The 20,763-nt window shown below is 40.4% G+C and overlaps 1 protein-coding gene across 1 annotated transcript; it reads left to right on the top strand.

Annotated features, from left to right (window-relative positions):
- The first annotated feature begins 6,592 nt into the window (after positions 1-6,592).
- dyrk3 (dual specificity tyrosine phosphorylation regulated kinase 3) lies at positions 6,593-17,277 on the top strand. Its single transcript, XM_067388235.1, has 3 exons — positions 6,593-7,452; positions 8,569-8,684; positions 10,610-17,277. The coding sequence occupies exons 1-3, from the start codon at positions 7,410-7,412 to the stop codon at positions 12,197-12,199; spliced, it is 1,749 nt and encodes a 582-aa protein (XP_067244336.1). The 5' UTR covers positions 6,593-7,409; the 3' UTR covers positions 12,200-17,277.
- The last annotated feature ends 3,486 nt before the right edge of the window (positions 17,278-20,763 follow it).

Below are 20,763 nucleotides of genomic sequence, written 5' to 3' on the forward strand. Positions count from 1 at the left end.
CAATTCTATAGTTTAAAGGGTTAGTTCACCCAAAAATGAAAATTCTGTCATTTATTACTCACCCTCATGCCGTTTCACACCCGTAAGACCTTCATTAATCTTCGGAACACAAATTAAGATATTTTAGTTCAAATCTGATGGCTCAGTGAGACCTTCATAGGGAGTAATGTCACTTCCTCTGTCAAGATCCATAAAGGTACTAAAAACACATCTAAATCGGTTCATGTGAGTACAGTTGTTCAATATTAATATTATAAACCGACGAGAATATTTTTGGTGCGGCAAAAAAACAAAATAACGACTTATTTAGTGATGGCCGATTTCAAAACACTGCTTCAGGAAGCATCGGAGCATTATGAATCAGTGTATGGAATCATGAATCGGATCGCGGTTCAAACCGTTCAAACCTGGTTCAAACCCGCCAAACGGCTGAAATCACGTGACTTTGGCGCTCCGAACTGCAGATTCGATACACAGATTCACTGTGCTCCGATGCTTCCTGAAGCATTGTTTTGAAATCGGACATCACTAAATAATTTGCCGCACCAAAAATATTATCGTCGCTTTATAATATTAATATTAAACCACTGTACGCACATTAACTGATTTAGATATGTTTTTAGTACCTTTATGGATCTTGACAGAGGAAGTGACTCCCTATGAAGGCCTCACGGAGCCATCGGATTTGAACTAAAATATCTCAATTTGTGTTCCGAAGATTAATGAAGGTCTTACGGGTGTGGAACGGCATGAGGGTGAGTAATAAATGACAGAATTTTCATTTTTGGGTGAACTAACCCTTTAAAGGGATGGTTCACCCAAAAATGAAAATTTGATGTTTATCTGCTTACCCCCAGGGCATCCAAGATGTAAGTTAGGTGACTTTGTTTCTTCCGTAGAACACAAATGATGATTTTTAACTCCAACCATTGCCATCTGTCAGTCTTATAATGCGTGTCAATGGGAACTTCTTTTATAAGAGTATATAAAACTTGCTTAGACAAATCCAAATTAAACCCTGCGGCTCATGACGACACATTGATGTCCTAAGACACGAAACGATCGGTTTGTGCGAGAAACTGAAGAGTATTTATATCATTTTTTACCTCTAATAAACCACTATGTCCAGCTGCATTCAGCATTCGCTTAGTGAGGTCTGATCGCGCTCTGACAACGGCAGTGATGTCTCACGCATATACTTCAATGAGTGCGAGACATGACTGCCGTTGTCAGAGCGCGATCAGATCTCACTAACCGGATGCTATACATATACATAAAAACATTTTTTTTATGTATATGTATAGAAGTTTACAAATAATAAAAAATAATTTTAAAGGCGAAATATGTTAATTTTCGCTTATTCAAAACAAAGGCGTAGCTTGTGTTTTTTTGATATTTTAATCCAAAAAATCTTACAATGTAAATTTAAATGAAGCAACTAACTTGAGTTTCAAACAATTCTATAGTTTTAATTATGAATACAACATTTTATCAATATTAAAAATCCATAATCTGTTACAGATCCCTTGTTCTCCTAGACTCCATTTCCCAAGATCCTCCTGTTCTCCACACCTGCACTCACTTCCCTCGTCATCTCCCCATCATCACGGATCACCTGCACCTGGACTCTATTGTTAGCACTCCCTTTATATGACACTCACTCCCTGCACTCCTTGTCCGTTCTCTGTTGTGTTAATGTGTATGTTCGGTGAACTCTGCCTGTGTTTATTAAAGATCATCTATTGTTTGTGGAAATCCGTATCTGCCTCATCTCTGCACCAGCATACCGTAACAGAAGAACGGACCAAAAACTTTGGATTTCCACAGAATGGAGACTTTCACCAGCTCCCTGGCTCCTGCTCCTCCAAGGCCTCTCTCCCATCTGGCAACTGGCGATCGGCTCATCGGGCTTCTTCAGGTGGGTCGTTCGCTGGAAAGGTATGTGGAGGAGTTCGTTGAGCTTGCTTTCTTGTCTGACTGGCCTGAAGCATGTTTAATCTCCCTGTTTCTGGATGGACTGGACGACAACACTATCCGTTTTGATGAACCTGTTTTTCGTTTCTCCTTAAGCGAAACAATCAATTTTATTTTGTGGTTAAATGGCTCCAAATTCTTCGTGGATGAGGTTCAGGATAAGTGTATGTCTCCAGTCCATCCAGAAACACGGCTGGCCGGGCCAGTCAGTCAACCTCCGTCTTCCTCCGCATACCCCTCCAGCGAACTCCCTACCTGCCCCACACGGAACCCACACTCCTCCACTGGGCCCAGTAAGCGGAGGAGGAGGAAGAAAGCGGCCCCAAGGTCTCCAGAGCCCGCTCCAGTATCTCCAGAGCCCGCTCCAGTATCTCCAGAGCCCGCTCCAGTATCTCCAGAGCCCGCTCCAGTATCTCCAGAGCCCGCTCCAGTGTCTCCAGAGCCCGCTCCAGTGTCTCCAGAGCCCGCTCCAGTGTCTCCAGAGCCCGCTCCAGTGTCTCCAGAGCCAGCTCCAGTATCTCCAGAGCCAGCTCCAGTCCCCACAGAGCCAGCTCCAGTGCCTGTGGGGATTTTAATTGTATTTGAGGGGATGAAATGGCCCTCAACCCCAGTCTCCGCCGAGCAAAGTTCTCCAGTCTCCGCCGCCGAGCAAAGTTCTCCAGTCTCCGCCGCCGAGCAAAGTTCTCCAGTCTCCGCCGCCGAGCAAAGTTCTCCAGTCTCCGCCGCCGAGCAAAGTTCTCCAGTCTCCGCCGCCTACGAGCCCTCAGCTCCAGCCGCCGCCGCCGAGCCAGCCGCTCCAGCCGCCGCCTACGAGCCTGCCGCTCCAGCCGCCGCCGCCGAGCCTGCCGCTCCAGCCGCCGCCGCCGAGCCAGCCGCTCCAGCCGCCGCCGCCGAGCCAGCCGCTCCAGCCGCCGCCGCCGAGCCAGCCGCTCCAGCCGCCGCCGCCGAACCAACTGCTCCTATGAACTGTGTTTTTGAACCCTCCAGCCCAAAGACTGTTTCCCCTCCCTGCCTCCCTCTCCCACCTCCATCCAGTTATGTTTGCACTGAACCTTCACCTCTAGCCCCCTCGCCCAGATCTCCACCTCGGACCTCTGGGCGATTACCTTCACCCCGGCTCCAACCTCCCTCGTCTCCACCATGGCCCATCAGTCCACTAGTCTCACCAGTCTCCATCCTGCCCCCGTTCACACCTTGTTCCTTCGTCGGCCTGCCCTCACTTCTGGACTGCACTCCTCCGTCTCTGCTCCGTCCCTCCGTCCCTCAGTTCCAGTTGGCCTCCTCACTCTCCCCGGTGTTCACTTTGTTGTATGTCGTCTGCCTTCTACTGCGGCTTTCTGGAGCCCCGGCTGCGCTTCGGTCGGCGGAGCCGTGGATTCCGCCATCTCCCGCCGGTCCTTCAGCGCCGCCTGGGCTCGACGGCTTCAAGGTTTCGGCTCCTGACCCTCCATGGCTGCCTTCGGCCCCTGACCCTCCATGGCTGCCTTCGGCCCCTGACCCTCCATGGCTGCCTTCGGCCCCTGACCCGCCATGGCGTTTGAGCCCGCCCTGGAGACCTCCACTCCAGTCTGCTCTTCCCCCTGCTCCGGCTTGAGGTCTCCAGGGCGCCCACCCCCCTCCCGGTTGTTACATCTACGGCGCGAGGACGCGCCTACCGGGAGGGGGAGGTACTGTTACAGATCCCTTGTTCTCCTAGACTCCATTTCCCAAGATCCTCCTGTTCTCCACACCTGCACTCACTTCCCTCGTCATCTCCCCATCATCACGGATCACCTGCACCTGGACTCTATTGTTAGCACTCCCTTTATATGACACTCACTCCCTGCACTCCTTGTCCGTTCTCTGTTGTGTTAATGTGTATGTTCGGTGAACTCTGCCTGTGTTTATTAAAGATCATCTATTGTTTGTGGAAATCCGTATCTGCCTCATCTCTGCACCAGCATACCGTAACATAATCAGGTTAGATGCATGGTATTACATCTCTATTTAAGTTATCTTTTTTATCTACAGAACATATAGTTGTTGTTTTTTTTTAGTTAAATGCTTGAAAGAAAAGTAAAAAGAAAAGAATATAAAAAATATATAAAAAATATATAAACACAGCCACTGTTCTCAAAGCTTTCAGGATTTTAGAAAATTCAATATAGTCAAAATACATTTTCATCTCATGTTTAAATCTTAAAAAAGAGGTTTGCACTTTGAAAATTTACATTTATGAATGTGATATTTAGCTAACAGAAAAATAAGGTTTATAAAATAAATATCATTTTTATTTTCACATTCATGAAAGCCGAAAATTACATTTCTGTATGTATGTTGAGATTTGGATTGACATAACATTTTATAAAGTCACAAATGTCACACCAAAATGTCAGTGTGTGAGAGCAATTCCAAAATAAATGTAAAGTAGTTTCAGGTTTCTGAAACGGGCAGAAAGTATTAATATCATTCTTAAGTCTTCCGAGAGAGCACTTATCTGGGTAAAACCTATGAATTAACTTAAAGCTTATTTATTTCATTCTGTTAGTTAGCAGATACTTGTGAGGTAATGTCCAAACTTTATTTCCAGGGAATGTCACTTACAAGTCCATTCCGGTAAGAAATTACATACGGCATACAAAACAGATTCCTACTGAAACAAGACTCTAATTGTCTTATTGTCTTTTACAGAACATATAGTTTTACATTAATAATAGTAAATGATCATGGTTGCACTTGCCATACACAACCAGCAGAGGGAACCCTAATTGTGTAGTTCAAATGCAAACACTCTTTTTGCTTCAATTGCAAAATATGTCCAAATAATACTTATAACTGAAAGAAACAGTTGCAGTAGTTGTGATTAGTTAGATACATTGCATACTAACATTATGTATTTATTATACTGTGTAGCAGTACACAGAGGACACGCACTATGTTGTCACAACTATTACATTGTGTCTACAACAAATAAAATCAGCCAACATTAAACAGCGGTATCAAGGGTCCGATAGCGCACGTGTACACATCGCATATTACAAGAAAAACAAGTCATTTCAATTGTAAACTTAGTTTGAACTGGCTCCACACTTTAAATAAACACTCAGTAAAATCCACCTACAGGTTCAAAAGCATGCCCATACTTGGAAAAGTCTGACAATATTTTAAGGACACCCAGAAACCTTTTAAGTCACCACAAAAAGACAGCAGTTGTGAGTGTCCATCATAATATTAAAGAGCCCTCATGAGGTGGGCACACCCGGCCAGTCTGCTACAGAGAGGTCAACCTGAAAACAATGTCAATATGTCATCTGAAGACTCAAATATAGACAGGTCTCAGCTTCCCCTAAGACTGATGGCTAAGAATAGCATACTATGGCCAGGGTCCTGTTGTAAGCACACCCAATTTAGCTTGACATGTCTCACCAGATCACCCCTGTCACCCCTGCATGTGATCTTCTGCTTGTGTTGATCTATATCTAGATCTATAACGAGTTTGACAACAACACCAGACTTGCCAAGGCAATTCAAGATATGCAACACAGCTTAGGATAACACTAGGATTGTTGTATTTTGATATTTTCTATATTTATCTTGCAATAAATCTTGTACCTTTGTTTTGTAGATTGCCATTTTGGTTGTGCTTTCTATTTCTGGCATGTGCACATAACATTAAACTTTTTAAGAAATTTATGGAGCTTTAAAAAAATGTTCTACTGACTTGCGTAGCTTGAATGGTCACTATTCAACTATGACATCTTAATTTTTGCATACTGAATGACAGATGGTCTTCTTTCTTACATTTATTTGCATAATGAATTGTTTTTTCCCCCATCTTAGGCCATCTTTAGTTTTTGTCTCTGTAATTGGGTTAATAATTATTGAATAATTTCACTTTACATTATTATTTTTGTTTCCTTGCAAACATGGGAATTTTTATTCACAAAACCAGTAGAAATGTGTATCCACAATATCATAAAAATGAACATTTTCCAAAATAAAACTGGCTAAATTATGCAAATAGTGAAATCAAATATATAACAGCAAAAAATTTTATTTAATAATTATATTACACACTGTAATACCATTTTTGCTTTTACGTCTATACAAAACAAGCTACTGTTTAATGTCATTTACAACATTTTTAAAAATAAAGAAAAAAAAAATGGTCCAAAAACATTAATAAAACCTTTTCTTATTTACCCCATGGCCCTTAAAAAATATATAATTATATAACCAAAGTCCTTTCCCAAGTAAGTTATAAAAATATACAATCTGAGATATGACTTCCACTTAATTGTAATCCTACATAATTTCCTCCTACAGTTTTCTACTTCAGTCTAAATGATAAGCGCATAAATAAAACAGAAATTAAAATAATTTCCTTGCCGTTACTACAGAAGTCACATGAGTAATCTATCAATTTTATGACTATTTTATTACTATTTTATAACTATTTTGTTAATGTTTTGATTTAAAGTCCCTCTTCCGTAAACAGCCCCATTTTGGCTCAATAAGCACTTCCTAGTACGTTAGGTCAATTGTTCAACCTTGAATCTCGAGGAAGTTTGAGCCAAAATGGCGTTGTTTTGGCCGCGCCCCAGGCAGTCTTCTCACGTGCCCTGTTTGATGACGTCGCGCTGGGCGAAGCTGAAGACGCTCTTAGCAACAAGCTAAGAAAACCACACAGCCATACGCGCACCATTACGGGACGGAACTTGCATGAAAAACCCTCCGACGATTCATGAGACGACCTGTTTGAGAATATGAGTTAATTTGGTCGTCTTGTTTTGTTTTTAAACATGAAAACAAGTTAGACTTGTACTATCCGGAAAAGAGGAAACACTAGCCTGAGCTTTAGCTGCCCGCTGGACCGTGTGCTCAGGCTGGGATGACTCTTCTGTTCAAATCAACAACACAATATTCAAGAGAGGGGAAGAGTGGAGGTGGTCGACATCGGTTTAATTTTTGGACTCAGTCTAATTGTTCTTTAGGGAGACAGTTTGTGGTCACGGAAACGCATTTGTCTCCCCTGCAACTTTGAGTCTTCATCAACATCGAGGACGACCGCTTCTCACCAACCATTATTTGGTTTCTACTGATGCATTTGTGAATTAATGCACGTCTAGCTACAGTATCTCTTCGGACCTTTTTGTCTCTCTTCATCATGCTGGACACCTCTATTACTTCTTCTCCATGCTTGTAATACAGGTGGTCAAAGTGATAAGCCTCATGAAAACAGCTTAAAGGGGATCATGCCTGAACCTTACAGCACTGTGAAGTCGTCTCTCTAGCCTCTCTGGACATCTAACCATCTTCCTCTCGGATATGAGACTCTGTTGACATTTTGGACGTCTCACTAGAAAGACATTGCATTGTGGTTTTGGATGGATCTTGCTTTAGTGAAAATATTTTTCAGAGGAAAAAGAAATATTTGATGTTGATTGCATGCAACTATGATGATATTGAGCAGAAAACCAGATGGCCCCATAACTGCAGGTAAGTAGATCCATATGAAATGTAATATCCAGCTCTGCAAGTTTGGTCTTGGGTCACTTGGCAAGTGAAGACTATTTTTAAGACAGCCAATTAATTGCTTTATTTATGAATGCCCCCTGCCACTGTTAAAAATTCTTCATTAATGTACTTAAAAAAGCAAATGTCACAAGCTTGCAACCACATCTTGTTTATTCCAGCTGATGAAGTTGTCACATCTGCCGAGAAAATGCATAGGACAATGGGAGCAATATCCCCTAGGCCACATTATCTTCATATAATCAGTTTATTGAATTGACATCTCAGTGAGTGATAGTAATGGGGTCTAAATGCTCAATAAGTTCATAGTATATGAGGGTTTGTATAGTTGCACATATTTCAAAATGCCAAGATTGTTTTGATAAAAACATTTAAACTCTTTCGTTGCTCATTTCATCAACTAGTTCAAACAAAAATGAAAATTCTGAATGAAACAATGAAAGTAAATAGTGCTGTCAAATGATTAATCGCATCCAAAATAAAGGTTTGTGTTTATATAATATACATGTGTGCACTGTTTATATTTATTATGTATATATAAATACACACACATACAGGTATATATTATAATATACAACAATATACATTCATTGTATGGAGAAAAAAAAGCAGTTGATACATTATTCAAATAATTTGTGTTCCACAAAAGAACTAAAGTCACGCACATTTGGAGTGACATAAAAATTTTGTCATAATTTACTCCTCTTTTTTGGGTGAAATACCCCTTAAGGAAAAAGTGGTCTAGGTCATTAATAAGCTTTAATAACATAATCAGTCAGAGTTGTGGAAACTGCTGAAACTGAAATGAGTCATGAAGCCTGGTTTAATATGAAGCCACCTGCTGTGTAATGTGCTCAAGAAACTGTCTGACGCACCTGCAACTTGGTTACATACCTCCCTAAGGGGATTTGTGTTTCTCAGATGGGAACATTGTTTTTTTTTTGTCTTTCTTATGTTTTTGTAATAGAAATTTTTGCTTGTGTAATGGGTATATTGCATGATGATGCAGCAAGTGTATTAATATTTTGCTTGTGGATTCACAGCCTAATCCCAGGTTTATGTGTTTGCGTTTCTCCGCAGCTCGCCACGGGGACGGTCTGTATGATTCCTACATGCGCACCGATCACATTGTGAACCAGGATGCTGATGTGAATGGACAGAGTCCCTCTGGACTGCCACCTCTCCCCAAACACACTGTAAGTCCTGACTTCCTGTTCCCCAGACCAAGTGCCCAGAACTTTCTAGGACTCATCGTTCACAGCATTCTTTCAGTGAGCCCTAGATGAAAATGTTTCTCTAGTGCTCGCATGAACAGTTCTAAAGAACATTATTCAGTTCTAAAGAACAAGTGAGCTTGAAAAGAAGAGCCTTAGTTGAGCACATGTTCTGCCGCCACTTGTGCATCTTGGAACGTTATGTATTTAGACAAGCCTTCCTCCCACATTCTGATAGTGATACAAGTTCCATCTGCAGCACATGAGGTCAGTTTATTGTGCCTCACAGCATGTGTATGGCATGGAAAGCCAGTACTTTTAGTCTTTCAATAAATAAAACTTAACTGAATGAAATTTCTATTTGTATGGTGAGCAAATACACTAAAACAATATCATGTGTTCAGACTGGACAGATTAAGCCTCTCAGTGAGGTCTATGTAGCTTACCGAAAGATACGTCATCATGGGACCGGTGATGGTAAAGGATATGATAATCCGATTCTCCACTGTACTATTATGCAATAAATAATACCGTGTGTTATCACACTGCACTTCTTAGATAATGAATCAGTATTACCCTCAGCAAATAATTAACTAGTAATCGGTCTACCGTAAACGTTCAATAAACATCTTTGATTTTCTGGCATTTGGGGTACAAGCAATCGTAGTGGTTTCCAGTAGTTCCACACATTCATATAGCTAGCTTCCCACACAGCAGATTTAATTTAGGTCACATATTCCTTGTTGAGTCAACCATGCGTTTTTGTTGTAATTGAACAGCTGATGCATTTGGCTAGTCTGCAATATCCTTCAGTTCCCAACACACTGGTTTCTATTTTTGTCGCACTCCTTGGAATTGCCTTTCCATGCCCCTTCCCCCTCCAAAATGACTAGCAGAGTTTATTTGGCACTTTATAATTTTATCTAAGTGACCTTATTTTTGGTCCGTTGCTTTCTTCTTTTTCTTCTTTTGCTGTATGCAGAGCCAAACAGGCTATAGCTTGGGCTTAACTATAAATCTTTGATATTTTGATCTTGGAGCAGTCATGGTGCATTAAACATCCTGAATGTGAAAGATAGTTCCTCTATCCCCCTTCACTCAGGAAAGCCCACCGTGACTGACATAAAAAAACTCTATTTATGACATGCTTATTTTGTAAGGCAAAAGTTCAATGCATATTTAATGATATAGTTAGGTCTAGTGGAAATTTCTCAACCATGGCGAGAATTCTTTCCAAGCGTTGTCCTGAAAGTATGTGAGGGAACATTTATGGTGAAGTCATACACCCTTTCTAAAAGAAAATTTCCACATTGCTTGGTTTTCCCAGTCTACTGAAATGTAGTTTGTTCTGTAGGGTCAATTCAGTGTGATTGGGGCAGTTTTTGCCATTGAGATGACTTGGAAAAAGTGTCCCAATCAACCTGAATTCACCCTATGTAAATTGCGTTACTGTGCTTTGCAGTCAGCAATATTTCAGGTCTTAAGTAGACTTGCTTGCATAGGTTTGTTTCCTGTATCCCTTGTGAGTATGAAAGTAACATCCTGTTCCACCAGTTTTCATTTCACGTTCCAGTCAGACTGCAGAGACTGTCTGGCATTCTCTGTCACTGCAATTATCACTCATGCATCAATGGTCCCATGTTATTCCCAGGGTTACAAGGTGGCTGATTAATTCTGCACGTTTGCACTATTGATTCTTTAACACTGGTCTGATAAAACCTCAGCGTTACAGTGCATTGATTTTTCAGTTGTACATCATCTAAGCCAGAAGCTATAAGAGGAATCCTCCCTTTTATTGTGAATATCCACTCAGCTGAAAAGATAATGTTGGCTTTGTTCAACTTAATTTTTGTCTTACAAAACTTGATGTTTTGACAAATTGTTGAAATATCTCTTTCCTTTTGAAGGGAGTCAACAAGCCTACAATGAAGGATCATCAAGCAATCCGAGGAGGACCGATGAAGGTTAAATATGTTTACGAGGACACCTACAACCGCAAACTCAATGGTATGAGCCAGCTCAATGGCACAAGCCAAGTACCAGCTAAGTCCCAACCTGCAGTCTCCAAAGAGAGAAGCGTGGACAGCAACAGCTCTGTGAAATCCTCTGAGAGCTCAACAAAAGCCACAAAGCTGAGCAGCCCAATGACCCCAGAACAAGCTATCAAGCAACACCGGCAGCAACTGACTACCTTGGAGCAACAGGAGATCCACAGCTATTCTGAGATCTACTTCCTGGGACCAAATGCCAAGAAGAGGCAGGCAGTGGCAGGGGGCACTAACAACTGTGGTTATGATGATGACCAGGGAGGATACATCCATGTACCTCATGATCACCTTGCCTATCGCTACGAGTTCCTCAAGGTGATCGGCAAAGGTAGTTTTGGACAAGTGGCAAAGGTTTATGACCACAAGTTACAGCAGCACCTTGCCTTGAAGATGGTGCGTAACGAGAAGCGCTTCCATCGGCAAGCTGCTGAGGAGATCCGAATTCTGGAGCATCTAAAGAAGCAAGATAAGACAGGCAGCATGAACGTAGTTCACATGTTGGAGAATTTCACCTTCCGGAACCACATATGCATGACTTTTGAGCTCCTCAGCATGAACCTGTATGAGCTCATCAAACGCAACAAGTTCCAGGGTTTCAGTCTCCCGCTGGTACGCAAGTTTGCACACTCTATCCTCCAATGCTTGGAGGCTCTCCATCGCCATAAGATCATCCACTGTGACCTGAAACCAGAGAATATATTGCTGAAGCAGCAGGGCAGGAGTGGGATCAAGGTCATTGACTTTGGCTCCAGCTGTTTCGATCACCAGCGTGTCTACACATACATCCAATCCCGCTTCTACCGTGCTCCTGAAGTCATCTTGGGATCACGATATGGTATGCCTATAGACATGTGGAGCTTTGGTTGCATTCTGGCAGAGCTGCTGACAGGATACCCTCTGTTTCCTGGTGAAGATGAAGGTGACCAGCTGGCCTGCATGATGGAGCTACTGGGTATGCCAACTCAGAAACTGCTGGAACAAGCCAAGCGTGCCAAGAACTTCATCAACTCCAAAGGCCACCCACGCTACTGCACGGTCAGCACACTTAGCAACGGCACTGTAGTCCTCAACGGGAGCCGTTCTCGTCGAGGAAAATTGCGAGGTCCCCCAGGAAGCAAGGAGTGGGGGGCGGCTCTCAAAGGCTGTGATGACCCAACATTTATTGACTTTCTGAAGAAGTGTTTGGATTGGGACCCTAGTACTCGAATGACACCAGTTCAGGCTTTAAGGCACCCCTGGCTCTACAAGAGACTGCCCAAGCCTGCACCTGGTGGCGAGAAATCCATGGTGCCCAAACGGATCACAGAGCACAGCACCTCTTTCCCTACTATAATCTCCAAGGTACCCCCAGTCATGAGCTCAACCAACAACAAACTGCGGACCACCATGATGGGTGACTCCACTGGAAGTATACCCTTTCGCACAGTGCTGCCGAAGCTTGTTTCATAGAGATTCCTTAGCTTTTCAGGGATAAAGACATATTTGTAGCAGTTTTAGAAGTGGATTTTTTTTGTTCTGAGTTGTTTTTTTTAAATGAGTGTCAAAGCTCACTGTTTCGATTTTTAATGAAGTGTAGCAAGCAAAAACTCTTTTATACTATACTGTGTTTTTATCAAATGGCCTTCAGAGTGTGAAATTCAAAGTTGACATCAGGGCTGTTTTTTTACACCTTGGTCTTGAATCCAGTGCTGTTGATTGAGGTGGGTGAAATTTTGATGCTGTTGCTTGCTCCTCATCTGGTCTTTTCTGAAGTTTACACTACTTCTGCTCAGACAAATGTACAACTTTTGCATCTTTAAGGGCTGTTTTGTGTGTATGTGTGAATCTTAGTATACTTTTAAGGGCTTAGAGTGAATTTGCAGTTTTAGGTCAAGCATCTGGCTCTAATCTAACATCTTTAAAATGTCAATTTGGTGTTCTAAAGCCCATGTTATGTTATCTTGATCTAATTTAGATCAGCACATTTCTAGTTTTATTCTATTTTAACAGGATCCTCCCCTGTCACTTGCATCCCAGTGTGAGGTCAACTCTCAGCCATTTTTTTCCACAACTGAAGCTGTTGCTTTGGATATGTTAGCATAGAACAAGATGTAAGAAGGTTTGTACTTGTTTGTAAGTGGTAGAGTAATGTAGGTCACAATGCTGTCTGATGGCCATGCCCGTTCCTGGAAGGTATTGGGAAAGTCTATTTCACAGGTGATATAGGAGCGTGTTTTTATCAGTGCTATTTTAAAAGATATTGGTCAGGTTTCAATCGAAGGCAACAGGCAGTGTCATGTGTTTGCCTGTAAACAGCAGAATATATTTCCCTGAAGCTGATTGTGGGGGAAGGGAATTGCACGTTGGCAGTATTTTCAATAACCATGTGCTGTTTGCACTCAGTGATGATAGATACCAAACTTCCAGTGTGAGAACTTCATAAACATGTTCAAATTATGAGATAACAAAAGGTGGATGGCAAGCATCCTTTAGCATTCAGTTTTTTCCTTTTAACCTCACTCTTTTCCAAACAGTGCAGGGTAGTTCCCCTCCCCCAGAGCTCAGCATCAGGACACAGTGTGGTTAATTTCCAGTGGTTGATTGTGTAGTCTGCAATATCTCTTTATACTGACCTATTTTGTCAATTCTTAGGTTGATAGGAGAATCCTGTACTTTATACAGTAGAGCACACAGCACGTTCACCCTCCCTTCACAGTGGCACTGCTCAGTGTCTGCACTTTGAGTATTTGTCCATGTGAACCCAATGTTAGGACAAACAATATATGCATTTGGTTGTTCGGAAGGTTGTTGACCTAATGTAAGCATGTTTATTGACACTGCCTCACTCTTTCTAGCTGTGAATTGAACACTGAATGCTTAGAATGCTTAGAATTGATTCAAGGTAAGACACTAATCTGCTAAAGGACTGTGAAAATGAACGGTGCTTAACCCATTGGCCCTGACAGGTGTTTGTAAAGCATCTGTTTGCTACCTGGACCAAGGTAAGAATGAGGAAACCAGGCAAGTAATTACGAAAGTCCCCTTAATTGGAAAAACAACATGTCTTTTCACACCTCTTTCTCAGGTTTTAACCCTCTTTTAGGGTCTAATGGACATTTATATGATTCCACACATCTAGCAGGTGTAAAGATTTAGCATTTAATAAAGCTAGGTTTCAGGAAAAAACATAGCTTTAGATGTTGGTGCTAGAATTAAGATTATAAACCCCAGGCCTCTATAGTGTCTCTTCATATGTGGTCTCCCGCAAATTTTTGGAATACATCAGGGAAAAGTATCCTTGCGAAAATGGTTTAGTGTTGTTTTTCTACCTCTGTCTTACTTATGAAATCCATCTTTTATGCTGTAAAGAGATCTCTGCCGCACCAATAACTGCATCTCGCTCCATCTCTCTACTTCCTGTCTGTTTATCATGAATTTTTCACCAAAGCACCCGTTCACATGGCTGTTTCTCTGTGGTTCGTCTTAGTGCATGAACCCCTTGGTTCTGGGGACTCTAGGCTTGTGCCTTTTAACTGAACACACTTGACTAAATAATCAAGGCTCAGCACGGGATGACTAATGTTTCTCTTCCAGCTTTACTAGTCAGGTTTTTGTATTGCTTTTATTTCACCCTTTTATAGAGTTTTTACTCATGTTTGAAAGAGGTAATGGTGTAATTTTCCTTCAGTAACCTTGTCTGTTGGCCATGTGGTTCAAAGCATGATAATCACAGAACGCATGAAAATAAGTGATAAAGTGAAAGAAGATTAAAAGAAAGTTTTAAATAATGACAAAGTGTGTGTAAGTAACCAAATGAGCTTGTATTAGTTTCTTTTTCTAAAAAAGAGAAATAAAAAAATGAATACTACCATTTTGTTTGAGAACTGTCATTTATTGATCCTATTTAAAAAAAAAAAGTACTATCCCCTTGAAGTTGGCATGAAATTAATCTACTTTTAAATCCATGTTATAGATCTTATTGTGAATAATTCATCCATGTATGTTACTTTTTTAAAACCCTACTTTTTTCTTTTACAGTAATCTTACTCTCAGATGTCAAAATATGGGAAAATGTTGTTACTTGTGTTTCAGCACATTTAACTGACTTAAAATGACTGAAGGAAGCATGCCTGCATAGTGCAGTACACAGTTGTAGGGAGTTCTGAACAATGTCTGAGTGTTATTCCATAGAAGTCTTTGCTATACAAGCCAACAGGCCCTTAAACAAGCCTATAAAATGCAATATGTTTTTATGCAGGAATGTGCACTAAAACATTACTGGAATTTGTATGCCCATTGTTTTAAGTTATTATTCAACTTAAATCATAATTGCTCTTTGCATAAATGTTTTAACTGTCTTTTTAACTGTAGTTTTAATACACTTAGTCAGACTGAGCCCCATTTCAATTACTGATGTTCATAAACAACATCACCTTATAAACTGGGTAAACAGATAGGCGCATCATGTAGGTTTCTGACAGCATGTCTAAACAGTATACATGCGCAAGACATGAAATCCAATCAGTAGGCAAGCAGCTCATGAGTAATCTAGTTCATGTGCAATTGGTTATACTGTTTTCAGTAGCTCTAAGACTGCTAATGTTTTGTCTTGTCCTTTCATTCACTTTTCCAATCTTACAGATCTACAGTTATAGTTTCACATGGCAATATTGGCTTGATTGAATATTCACACTAGAATATCCCAGACTCAAAAGTAGCTCATTAGGACAAAGTGATGTGGAGAAACAACAGGATACTTGAAAACGGTTAGGAGATCTGGAGATATTCAAAATTGGACATTGTCTCTCCATGAGGAAAATATGAATGTGACTTTGTTAGATTATATGAGTCTCCAGCCTCCCTGAAAATTGTCAAAACTTCCCTGAAGGCAGCAGCAGAGAGGGCAAACCGGTTGGTTGGTGTATTTGCATATGATGAGGTCATAAACCTACCGCAATATTTACATGTTTGAAGCGGATGTGTCCTCTGTAGGAACAACATGAAAACGTATCTTTTTAAAGTATCCCAATTAGCCATGATATAAAATGTGAAGTCGGTGTTTCCGAGGATCTTGGTACATTTGGCAAAAATGCCATCACTGGGCTCTCCCAGCTGATGAAAAAAAATGCAATATATTTCTCAAAAAACTTGATATTAGGATTTTAAGATGACAAAGACATAGGTACATCATTGAATTTACCATTCTCCTTGACCTTCCTCCCAATTCTGATTTTCCTAAATGATTTTTAAAACATTTTGTTTGCTTAACCTAAAAAAACAAATGCCTTTTATTGTTCATCTATTGAAATTAAACCAGAGAACGTTTGATTTCAGCTTCTGTTCTGTTCAGTTTAGTGGCTTACGCTTGCCTGCATTCACATTGGAAGATGTTCCTTTGCTTTAGCAACCATTAGTTGGTTTATTTGTCTTCAGGTTACCAATGCAAATGTTTACCAAATAGTTTTCAGGGTATCCATAGAGTACAGGTGTGTCCCATTTACATATGTCCACCATTTTGTAAGAAAATGAGTGCAAGACATGTTCACACTGAAATATTCAATGAGATGTTGCCTAGATGATGTTTTTAACTTAATGCATAGCGCAAGTGATACATGTGCTAAAACACGTGTAGGATTTCTCTGCTGGAAAACTGTGAATACTTAAATGTACATATTGTACGTACTGTATAGTTATATTTGAGATGATACTATCCTTTGAAATGTTGTTGTTAGATATCCAAGTACATCGTTTTTACGACCTCAATGAATTGAGACACGCAACGTGCATATGGGATTAATCGTAGCAGGTGTGTGACTGTCTGTGGCAAGTCATGACCATCTCTTTACCAGTCTTCAACATGTCTAAACAGGCTCAGAACAACAGTGCGTCAAGGTAGCCACTCTTACCTCATCAATCTCATCGAGATTTAGGGTTGACATGGTTGATTTAGCCTCACAAAACTGTCTTGCTAGAGGAGAGGAGATTAAGTCAATCTCATTAAGGATCAACACACTGAATATATGACCCATATGGACTCATTGGTGGCCAGGCACAGTGAGAATGGTCCAAGTAGTCACATCCTCCCTCCCTTCACCCTTTGTGTTAGGGACAGTCTTCCAGGCTGAGGGGTTTACGAAGACTTAGTCCTGCGGCCATATGGAGCCTTCACGGGGGATTGTAGGCCAGCGCTGTGATGAGTGCGTGATCGTTCATTAATGTTACAAAGGCGTATGATGAGGAAATACAAGACACTGTTTGCTTTTCGTGACGGAAATAAGTATGATTTTTCAAGGAAATTTTGAGCAGAAAAAAACATTGGAATTTTTTATAGTAACAGCAGTGAGTGATTTACATCTCTACATAGGTAGCAATGCTGTGCATCACGCAATCAGCTTTTTGAAGCACTTAGAATTAGAATTGGTTTTTGTACAAGCAACATGAGAGGAACCAATACACACTAGATTTTGAGCAAGCAAAATTTCTTTGGATGCACTATAATGGTTGTGATATGATATCATGCTCTGTGGCGTTTTTTTTTTTTTTTTAAACATAATTTAACATTCAACAAATAATAATGAATATAAAATGTAAAAATACACAATCTGTCCTGCAATTCTGCAAACCTGAAGCTTTAAAGTTTGTTCTTTTTATTAATCTAATATGTCACACTATGACATATCATCTTTCTATTGGTCACATGTCTTCATGTGATATGACTTTACATGGTCAGACCAAATTTGAACTTTGGAACCCAGTTCCAAAAATTCACAAGCTTGCGTTTTTGGTCTTCCGTGTTCATGTGTGTGAATGGAAGTCAGTGGAATGAAAAGTGACCATCCCTTGATTTAAAGGATTAGTTCACTTTTGAAAATTAGCCCAAGCTTTACTCACCCTCAAGCCATAGGTGTATATGACTTTCTTCTTTCTGATGAACACAATCGTAGAAATATTAATAAATATCCTGATGCATCCAAGCTTTATAATGGCAGTGATAGGGTTCAATGAGTATGAGCTGAAGAAAGTGCTTCCATCCACATCCAACCATCATAAATATGTGCTCCACATGGATCCGGGGGGTCCTTCTGAAGTGAAGCGATGCGTTTGTGTAAAAAAAAGCATATTTAACAAGTTATAAAGTAAAATATTTCGCTTCCGCATGAGCCGCCTTCCGTATTGAAGCTATGAAGAAAGTGTAAACTGGCGTCATGTCAGTTACACTTTTTGCATAAGTTGAATAGGGAAGGCATAGGATGTAAGCTTTGCGAACTGCAAGAGTTTTACACTTTCTGCATATTGAATACTGAAGACGGCTCACGCTGAAGCAAGATATTTTACTTCATAACTTGTTATATATGGATATATTTTTTTTACACAAACACATCGTTTCACTTCAGAAGGACCCCCCGGATCTGTGTGGAGCACATATTTATGATGGATGGAAGCACTATCTTCAGCTCATACTTACTGAACCCTATTACTGCCAATATAAAGTTCGGATGCGTCAGGATATTTATTAATATTTCTGCGATTATGTTCATCAGAAAGAAGAAAGTCATACACCTATAGGATGTCTTGAGGGTGAGTAAAGCTTGGGCTAATTTTCATTTCAAAGTGAATTAATCCTTTAATATACGTGTAGCATATACAAATTTTGAGTAAAATTGTCAGTCGGTTATCTTTTTAATTTTCGTAACAATTATTTTCAGTGTTGAAAGAATTATAAGTGTATTTAGAATAAAAATTTAGTTCCCCATTCTGGATTTTCTGCTGAGTTGAATTGCCTTCTGGGATTGCTTTCTCCAGAAAGGATATATGTGTTTCTGCTTTAGAATTTGGTGAAAGCTACGTGTCCACTGTATACCTTCTGGAATAGCCTATGAGTCTTATGATTCCCTCAAGTTCTGCCTGCGTAGCAAGCTCATGATGTGGAAAAGTGGTTATTTTGCATGTATTCCAAAATATCTCTGCTACTCATGGAAACACACTTGTATGTAAATTGTATGCTCATGCAGATACGTTTTTGTGGTTTTTCTCAGGAAAAGAAGTGCCACACTCTAGAGATGTTATTCAGAGTTTTAAAGAAATTATTTAATAAAATCATCCAACACAAAATGAAAGAATCAAAACAGCTTCTATGATGCTGTGACTTTAGGGCAGTTCAACCAAAGATGACCTCAAGAAAAACATCCTTTTTGTTTATTCATATTGCTGTCACGCGCCTTGTGCTTTTGCATGCCTCTTTAGTTTTTAGTGAATGCACCATTTTTAGGGAATGTTATTGGCTTTGCTACGGTGCGTTTCAATGTCACACTATCCCGTGCTTGGTCTACTTAATAAAAGCACAAGAATGTGTCCGTTGACTTCATTTTATTCTTATAAAGACATTAAAAGAGGAATATTTTTTCTTTCAAATTTGAACTTGCTTATAGATTTTTAAAGCCCATTTTGAAGCCCCCCATCACGACAGTTAGTTCAGAGGATTTATACGCTTGTTAGCTTGAGGTGATCTAATGAAAGGGGCTGAAATGGAACGATTGCATCAGTGATACTAACTGTATGCCCACCTGGATCTGAATAGCAGTCACATTGACGTCTTTCATCTGAGTTGACTGAAATGCGTCAGTGCGAGTCACTGATGCATCTTGAGTCACTGATGCATCTTAAAGTTTGCAGACTACTTTCCCAATAAAAACTCCCTATAAAACATGGCTCATTATTGTGACAGTTGTTGTGAGAATTGACGACACAGGTCTGCTTTAGCTGGTAAAACTGTGGGCTTTATGAAAGATTGCTTATCTAGAATTAAGGCTGTACAACAGGCCTGGGAAGTCCTGGCTTACAGCAACTCTTCAGTGAAAATGTTTTAGGATTGACAAACTCGCTAAACATGAATCATTCAGCTATGGTATGTGCTACCGGACAAAAAAAAAAACAAAAAAACATGAATCTGCGTATGCCCTCTTTGCATGTCTTTGTTACCATTGTGATAATGCTTTGAGTTTCGCTACTGGGTTGGGATGTTACTTTATTAAAGCTCAGAAATCTTGCTCAGAAATCCCCCCCACCACACCCACCCCCCACAAAAGCACTTGTGCAATTGCAGTCTAACACATGTCCACACAAGCCGCACACAGGTCCCCGCAACTGTGGTGGCAAACAGTTTAAAAGGTGGGGCTGCATTTTAGGAACATTTGTCCCACAACCCGAACATTCCACATTCCAGCACAGAGCAGCCAGAGCCTCAGTAACAGCAGCACTGCTCTTGGTTCAGGCCAATGACTGCCACACAGACGTAGAAGAGGAAGCTATACTTATGATAAGCGTGGCCTACTTGTATTACCCCAGCAACAAGTCAGATGACTCACCCAAACAATCAAAAGAAAGGAATTAGAATTATTTTAATGAAAAGGAAGTCCATTTTTAGCATCACCGCCTAATTTGTAAAACTTTTTACTGAAATACTATTAATCACTAACAAAATGCTCTGAACAAACTTTATAATTACTGAATTACAATGATCTCAACTCTCAACATTCAACCCTCTACTTAATTGGTCTCCATACAAAGAATCAAAATGTACCAAAAAATTGTTGTTATTCTCGTCAATCCTGAAACATTTTCACTAGAAGAGTTTCTGTGAACCAGGACTTCACAGGCCTGTTTTGCCACCTTAAAGGGTTAGGTCACCCAAAAATGAAAGTTATGTCATTAAGTATTCACCCTAATGTCATTCCAAACCCGTAAGACCTTCGTTTATCTTCAGAACATAAATTAAGATTTGTAAGAAATTAAGATATTTTTGATGAAATCTGAGACGTATATGAATCAGTTTAACTGACACTTTCAAGGTCCAGAAAGGTACTAAAGACATTAAAACAGTCGATGTGACTGCAGTGGTTCAAACGTAATGTTATGAAGCAACAAGAACATTTATTGTGCGCAAAAACTAAATTCTTTATTCAACAATCTCTTCTCTTCCGTGTCATTATCCCTACACAGATGACGCAGTAAGCACAGTGAAGGCTTTCGTGTTT

Source organism: Chanodichthys erythropterus, chromosome 6 (genome assembly GCF_024489055.1).
Source record: "Chanodichthys erythropterus isolate Z2021 chromosome 6, ASM2448905v1, whole genome shotgun sequence".
Classification (NCBI taxonomy): Eukaryota; Metazoa; Chordata; class Actinopteri; order Cypriniformes; family Xenocyprididae; genus Chanodichthys; species Chanodichthys erythropterus.

What these genes read in the sequence shown, in the direction of transcription:
- dyrk3 (XM_067388235.1), top strand. Translation starts at nt 7,410, where the DNA reads ATGATGATATTGAGCAGAAAACCAGATGGCCCCATAACTGCAG. An exon ending in AGATGGCCCCATAACTGCAG is followed by an intron (nt 7,453 to 8,568) that starts GTAAGTAGATCC and finishes GTTTCTCCGCAG; the next exon opens with CTCGCCACGGGGACGGTCTG. An exon ending in CACCTCTCCCCAAACACACT is followed by an intron (nt 8,685 to 10,609) that starts GTAAGTCCTGAC and finishes TTCCTTTTGAAG; the next exon opens with GGAGTCAACAAGCCTACAAT.